Source organism: Apus apus, chromosome 7, assembly GCF_020740795.1.
Source record: "Apus apus isolate bApuApu2 chromosome 7, bApuApu2.pri.cur, whole genome shotgun sequence".
Classification (NCBI taxonomy): Eukaryota; Metazoa; Chordata; class Aves; order Apodiformes; family Apodidae; genus Apus; species Apus apus.
In genome coordinates, this window is record NC_067288.1 from 22923837 (window position 1) to 22931456 (window position 7620).

The 7620-nt window shown below is 58.9% G+C and overlaps 1 protein-coding gene across 1 annotated transcript; it reads left to right on the forward strand.

The window, feature by feature from the left end:
• The first annotated feature begins 4974 nt into the window (after positions 1-4974).
• Positions 4975-6776, forward strand: FOXD2 (forkhead box D2). The gene has a single exon (XM_051624838.1). The coding sequence runs from the start codon at positions 5243-5245 to the stop codon at positions 6578-6580; it is 1338 nt and encodes a 445-aa protein (XP_051480798.1). The 5' UTR covers positions 4975-5242; the 3' UTR covers positions 6581-6776.
• The last annotated feature ends 844 nt before the right edge of the window (positions 6777-7620 follow it).

The window sequence follows — 7620 nt, forward strand, 5'->3', positions numbered from 1 at the left end:
AAGCTGGATATGAGCTTGCCTGGTGGGCTTCAGGTCCATGTGGGATGGGATTAGTTATGAATTGAAAGCAGCAGACAGAGTTTTTGAACTACGAGTCTAAAACCAAGGTCCCAAAGTCAGATTACAGTACCCAAGTAAATGTGTATATGAGGGGACAGGAGTTTCTGATCAACTGAGGAGCAGGAAAGGCAGGAACACTTGTTCTTCAGAGAAGAATGGGATGTTTGGGAAAAGCTTCCCTTGAAATCCAGGCCTTTTTAAAAATGTGGATATTGGGACACTTGAGTTTGAAAATACATTTGAAAATGCAAGTCAACAAAACTCAGATGTCTGACAGCCGAGCACTGCAGGGATGGAAATAGGCACTTGGCTCCAGTGGTTTCCAAACTGGGAATTTCACACATCTTGCACTATCTGGCACCACCATTCCCACTTACCTCCCTGCTCTGGGACCTCGTGGTCTGCAGGCTGCAAACTGATCTTTGCAAGCTGGGAGCTGGCAGTACGGGGCTGGAAAAATGGTTGAACTGCAGGGAGCATTGAAGGTCTGAGCCTTGGATATGGAAAGAAGAGAAATAATATCAAAGGAAATCACATAAGTGGAAAAAGAGCCCCCTGGGGCAGCCCAGGCAGCAGCAGGTCTGTCTTGTTCATGTTTTCAGAGAAGTTAGAGGTCAGCCAAGCTTGATAACGAGGTAATACAGAAAAATCCATCGCTGAGCCTTGGGGGACTTGTAGATGTGGCTCTGATCAGAATAAACGAATTTAGATGCTGCTCGGCAGAGGAAACATGAATGATGATGTGTTGCAAAACCAACAAATCATCTGGGAGCGACGTAGGCTGGACTGAAGCTAAACCCCCGGCACAGGGAACCACTGCAGGGCCCAATGGTGCCTTTTCCTGGGGTGCAGGATCAGGGTTTTGCCCCCTGCTAAACCCCAGAGCCGGGGGATGCTCCAGCCAGGATCGGCTCCCTTGGGTCCTTGGGTCCTTGGGCCAGGGCAGGAGCAGCGATCGCTCCTCGTGGAGCTCCGGTGTTGGTCTCCCCGCCCTCCCCTGCACCCCCTCAGCAAATAACGGTCCCGGCGGGCAGGGAACGAGCTTTTCCTTGTGAAAAAAAAAAAAAAAAGAAAAAAAAGGGGGGTGGGGGAGTGTGGGGAAAGTGTGTGGTCGTTGTCGCTGTTCTGTAGCTCTCAAGGGCTCCAACCGGGTCCCACGGAGCCGTCCGGGCGGGGACACTGGGGGGTCCGGAGGGAGACCTCGGCCGAGGGCATCCACCTGCTCTAGCGGTCTGGAGGACATAGAAACGCCGACCCAACACGTCTCCACCAAACGCCTCAGTAAGACAGACAGCACAGACAGTGAAAGTCAATTTAAAGGAGGGGGAAAAAAAAAAAAAAAGATATCTGATGGGTTGATGGCCGCCTTTTTTTTTTTCTTTTTTCTTTTTTTTTTTTTTTCCCCCTCCTTGTGAGACTTTTTGGAGACTCCCAGTCCAGGCAACTCTTAGCCTGGGGCACATTTGATAGCGCAACTTAACGTGAAATGTAAAGCAGAATAGGGTTAAAAACGGGAGCTGGGAAGGGAGGCTGTCTGTAATGAAATACTTCAGCGAGGAGAGCAGAAAAATTAAAAATCTGCCCAAGAAAAAAAAAAAAAAAAGCTTCCCTCCCAGCCCTGCATGCCTGGGAACTGTGGGACGATGACAAGGGAATCTTTTCGGGCAGATCTATAGGGTTGCTATTGCGGGAGACCGCATTGATTCTTACCCCGGTGTGCAAACCCGTGGTTAAAACTCACACCTCGCTCCGTCTGCGGATCCATGGCCGGGAGCGTGTGTGTGTGTGTACGTGTCTGGGGTCCCACCATCTGGGTTCGCTTCAGTCCCGGGTTTCCCTTTTCTAAATGGTTTCGGGACGGGTGTAGTTTAGGTAGTTTTTCTCGTTTTGATTCATTTCTGCATTCAATCTCGCCTGGCAAAGCCGAGGGTAACACCGAGTCGGTGACGGGAGCCGCTCGATGGCGGGACTGGGAATCCTGCACTGTCGTTTTCTTTCGGGTCGTTCCCGACTTTAACGGGGACAGTATTTTGCCTTGAAACAGGCGGGAATGGTGACGATGGTGGCTGACCGGGACATGTTATTTCTCGAGCTGCGGCGGTTCTGGAGGCGCGATGCTGAACGGGTTGGGGGGTCCGGGTGGGAGCGGGACAAGGCACCGGCAGCATCCCATCAACCAAGACCCTTCCCGTCTCCCCCCACCCCCTCTATTTTCGGGCTCATCGGGGTCCATGAGCCCAGCGGCAAAGGGCTCCCCTCTCGCCTCCTCGCTGCGGGGGGGTTTCCCAGCCGCTGCCCTCCCTTCTGGGCAGGGGGAGACCCGGCAGCCGGGGCAGAGGGGTCCTGGCAGCAGCCCCCCACATCTGTTTCACTTAGAGCCGTGCGGGACCAACCTCCAGGCAGGGCGATCGAGGGCACGGAGGGCGGCGAGGGGAGGGGGGCGGCGGGGCATCCCCCGGGCTGCTGGCAGCATGTCATTTTGCTGCCCCCCTCCCCTCGCCCCCTTCTGCCCTCCCTTTCGCTGCCGTGCAGAGGCACAAGGCGCAGCTCCCGGCAGCTCCTCGCTGCCATGAAATGCACCAAGTGGAAATTCAATCGCCCCGTTGTGTGTGTGGTCGAAATCTCTGGCAGCTGCTTCGGAATTTTTTATGACACTTTCGTTTATGTAGGGGAGGCATAACTATTATTTTACTTAATAAAAATGGAAAGCGGCTCGGGTCTTTTCCCCCCCCGCTCCCTTCCATTTGTTCTTCCCATCGCCTTTCCGCGGGGCTGGTGGACGGAGAGTTTAAAGAAAGTTGGTAGGAAAGATGCGGCTCCTCCGAAGCAGTTATCCGTGTTAGCCAATCACATATATACAAGGAAAAAAAAAAAAAGGGAAAAAAATAAGAAAAATACAAATATATAAGAAAAAATATATAGGTCAAAATATAAATATAGCTGCATATATATACACACATATATAAGGGAGGGACATAGGCATATGTGTTGCAAAAGCATCTCATCAGCATCGGAGGGGTATAAAAGCGAAAGAGCTCAGGAAAGCTCCCCCAGCTCTGACACACGCCCGCGGGACAGACTTCCCACCTTCCTGAGAAACTCTAGGCACAGCTTTTCATATATTTCCGAGAAATCCTCCCCGATCTCAGCGTTGGCAGCGGAGCAGGAGCTTAAGACCGAGCCCGCGCAGCGGCTCCGGGTCTGTAATAGCTAATTCAACCGGAGATGTGCAGGCGAAGCATCCTCACTCTTGCCCGTTCCTGCCTGCTCCTGCCCGCTCCTCGGGGTCCCCCCGACCTCGACGAGCTTGTGCACCGAGTCGTTAAGGCTTGAGTAATTTTGACCGGCATTTGGAAGCGGGACCGCGCAGCTGTTTGGCCTGGCTCCCCGGTATTAGTGCTGGAGATTTTATCACCAAATGCTCGCACCTGTTAACGGCAGCGACGGGCAATTCATCACCGCAGATTCTCACACTGCTGAACGCGACCCTGGGGGGCTAGGAGATCTCCCCCTGGTACTCCCTCAGAGGAAAACATCCCCTCCCCCGGGAAGGCGGCTGCATGTTTGCAGAGCCTTGAAGTAGAAAAAAAAAGCCAACAGCGGGCAAGGGTAGCGTGGTGTGTCCTCGGCAAGGACAGGAACATCGGCTGCTGTAGCCGACGTAGCTGTGGGGTGGGCGGCTGCAGCCGTGGCCGAGTCTCCAGGGCTCTGCCACCCATGGCGACAACGTCTTGGCTCCGAGTGGACCTGGGGTGCCTCTGGTTACAGGGAAATCCACCCGTTTCCACTGCAGCCGCGGCAAGGTGGGTGTCCGCTGCCCACCACCTCTTCCCTGCCATCCGTCGGGGGCTGCTGCGCCTCGGGGGAGTGATGGCAGGAGAGCGGCGGACAGCACACCCCGAGGCCGGAGGAGATTCCCTGTCCCGGAGGGTGCCTGGGGCCTGGCCGCGCTACGGGTGGGTCGGAAAGAGCTCCTTGAGCAGCTCAGCCGAGAGCCGTCCCTGCACCCCGCGGACACGCACAGCCTTCGCTTTGGTTATTTCTTGCGTGGGGGGAGGCTTGACTGAGTTTTCCTCCTCGCCTTCCTCCCCGCACCTGCCGGACGGCAGCATCCCTTTGGCGGGATGACCCTTCCCGCGGGACACCTTGGGAAAGGCGAGTTCCTAGTTAAGTTGCTACGAATTCGGTAACGTGTCGGTGACTTGAGGGCGTGGAGAAGGGGAGCGGGGATCCCCCAGTTCACACGACCCTTCAAAAGGGCCGAGGGCTCGGCCCTGGCGAGAGAGGGCTCCCGACGGCGAGGCTGCTGGAGGGCGGCAGCTCAGACCCAGCCCCGTGGGTGGGCAGTCCTCAGGGGGCGAAGGGACCTTCGGCCGTCGCATCCCTCAGGAATGCACCCTTCGAGCCTCCAGCACGGCTAGGTGTCTGGGGTGAGGGGGGGAGTTATCCAGCGCTGACCTCCCCGGCTCCCACACCAGCCCGCTCCAGCCGTAGCTGGGGATATTCCAGCGCCGGGGGAGCGAGCAGCTCCTTTCCTCGAAAGCATCCCCGGCGATGGAGGGGGGGACGCGCTCCCCGGGGACCCGGGCCGTGCCGGGCAGCCCCTCGCCGTGCCCCGCGGGGGCTGTGGCGGGCGGCACGTGATGCCGGGACGGCCGTATAAAGGCCTGGGGAGCGCTGGCAGGAGATGCAGAGGGGGAGCGTTTCCACCGGGTCCCAGCTCGGGAGGGGTGGGGAGGGGGGAGCCGCCTTCCCAACTTCTGCCCTCCCCCCTCCCTCTTCCCCCGCCCCCCCCCCCTCCCCTCCCTCCCCCCAGCCCTGCCAAGGAGCCGCCGCACCTCCAACTTTCCCCCCCCCCCCCTTTCTCTCTCTCTTATTATCATTATTACTATTATTTATTATCGCTGCTTCCAAGCTCCTTGCCCAGCCTCCGGGCGTCCCGTCCCTCCGCCCCCGCCCCGCGCCCCCTCCGCCGCCCCTCCCTCCGCAGCCACCACCCCGCAGCCCTGCCGCGGCCCCGCCAGCAGCGGCGCGGCGAGCGGGGCGCGGAGCGGCGGCGCCGGGGCGCGGAGTCCCATCGGCGGCCGCAGCCCTCCGGCACGGCCCCGGGCCCATCCCGGGAGCCGCCACTAGGTGGGGGGGGGAGCCCGGCCCCGGCCCCGGCCGCTCCGGCCGCACAACAATGACTTTGGGCAGCAGCAACGGCGGCGGCGGCTGCGGGATCATGTCCGAGCGCTCCCCGGAGGAAGAGCCGCTCTCCGAGGTGGAGGACGCGGATATCGACGTGGTGGGCCCGCCCCAGGATGGGAGCAAGTACAGCGAGGACGAGGAGGACGACGAGGAGGACGACGAGGAGGACGGCGGCGATCCGCTGGGGCTGGCCCTGCCGCGGAGCGGGGCCGCCAAGGCGCGCATGGGGGGGTCCCCGGAGCGGCTGTCCCCCCCCGGCGGCTCGGAGCCGGCGTGTGCCCGCGGCGCTGCGCCCGGGGAGAAGGGGCCCGCGGGCGGCGGAGGCGGCGCGGGGGGGAAGAACCCGCTGGTGAAGCCGCCCTACTCCTACATCGCCCTCATCACCATGGCCATCCTGCAGAGCCCCAAGAAGCGGCTGACGCTGAGCGAGATCTGCGAGTTCATCAGCGGACGCTTCCCCTACTACCGGGAGAAGTTCCCCGCCTGGCAGAACAGCATCCGCCACAACCTCTCCCTCAACGACTGCTTCGTCAAGATCCCCCGGGAGCCCGGCAACCCGGGAAAGGGCAACTACTGGACGCTGGACCCCGAGTCCGCCGACATGTTCGACAACGGGAGCTTCCTGCGCCGGAGGAAGCGCTTCAAACGGCAGCAGCAGCTGCACCCGCCGCACCCCGAGCTGCTGCTGCGGGCCGGGGCCGCCGACCCCGCCGCCTTCCTGCCCGGCTTCGCCTACGGACCCTACGGCTACAACTACGGCCTGCAGCTCCAGGGCTACCCCCACCACCACCACCACCACCCCGGCGGAGGCGGCGGCGGCGCCACGGGAGCCTTCCCCTTCCCGGCGCCGCACTGCCCGTTACCGGCTCCGCCGCCTCCCGCCGCCGCCTCCGTCTTCTCCGCCGCCTCGGGGCTGCCCTCCTTCCTGGGCGGCGAGCTGAACTGCAGGAAGTCCTTCTACCATCCCCAGCTGAGCCCCACCGCCCTGCCCGCCGCCCTCCTCCAGACCCTGAAGCCGGACCCCACGCCCGCCGGCGGCGGTGGCGGCGGTGGCGGCGGCGGCAGCACCAACCACCCCTCCCGGCCTTCTTTTTCCATAGACAACATCATCGGGGGGGCCGTGCCCCCGCCGCCCAGCACCAACCCCAGCGCCGCGCCCGCCGCGCCCTACCCCGCTGGCCAGGCGGGCCCCCCGGCGCAGGTCCTGGCCGTGCTCAGCCCCGCCTTGGCCCCGGCACAGCCACAGGTCAGCCTGGCACACGAGCCGCTCCTGCAGCCGGCCCAGAACTTTTCCAGTAAAATCACAACCCTGAGCAGCTGTCATTTTTAAAGTGTGCTGGGGAGGAGGGGGATGGGGATGGGGACAAGGGGGGTGGGGGGGGAGGGAGAGTCGCGAAGCAAACGGCCCCTTCCCAGCTCTCCCCCTCTCCTTCCAAACTGCTCCCCTTCCCTCTCCCCGTCCCCCCCTTCCATCTCCTCCTGTTGTGTTTTAAGGTAGGAAAAAATTCCTCTCTCTCTTTTTTTTTTTTTTAATTTTATTTTTAATTTTTACTTTATTTCCAGGCTCTGTGGCATCCAGATCTGTTTGTGTCTCTTTGCTCGGAAAAAAAAAAAAAAAAAGAAAAGAAAAAAAAAAAAGAAAGAAAGAAAAAAAAAATGCCCAAACAAAAATAAATCGGGAGGGCGGGAGGGGAGAAAGAATAACACGATTTCGTCCCGCCAGCGCCAAAACGTATTTATAAAGTGGCCGTAACAGAAGCTGGGACCTGGGCTGCTTGAACACGCAATGTCTTGCTGGGGTGAGGGGGAGTTAAGAAAGAAACCCCGGTCTTAGGGTCGGAAATGTTTCCTTTGAGAGGTGCGGGTTTTCCGCGGGGGTCCCTCAAGCCGCCTGGGAAAGCGGCCAGGGGAGTTACAGCCGCCCCCGGTTGCAGCGAGCCCGGTTTCGTTCCTGCAAATCTCTCTCCTGGGCGGTTTTGCCATGTGTGTCCGTCTCTCCCCTGCTCTCAAAGAAAATGTTTTAATGGCTCGCACTTATTTTTAGTTTCTTTGAAGCTTCGGGTTTGGTTTGAAATGGCACTGCTTAGGGTTTCTTTATTTTTAAGGAGAAGAAAAGTCAGTGAAACTCAGGACTGTGGTTTATTTTTTTCTCTCTCTCTTTTTTTTTTTCCTTTTTAATTTTTTTTTTTTTCCCCAATGAGGCATTCAAATGCACGTTTAAAAGAAAATCCAATCCGTCAGGATTCTCATGCTATTTTATTTTTTTTAAATCCCCGTTTTCCCACCCCCTCCGTGCGTGGGTTTTTTGGTGTATTGGTAATTATTTGTATATAGATTATTCGGGAGCTAATGAGCGGAGTCCAGTTAACT

Excerpts from the sequence above, each read along its gene's own strand:
- FOXD2 (XM_051624838.1), top strand. The coding sequence starts at position 5,243 with ATGACTTTGGGCAGCAGCAACGGCGGCGGCGGCTGCGGGATCATGTCC.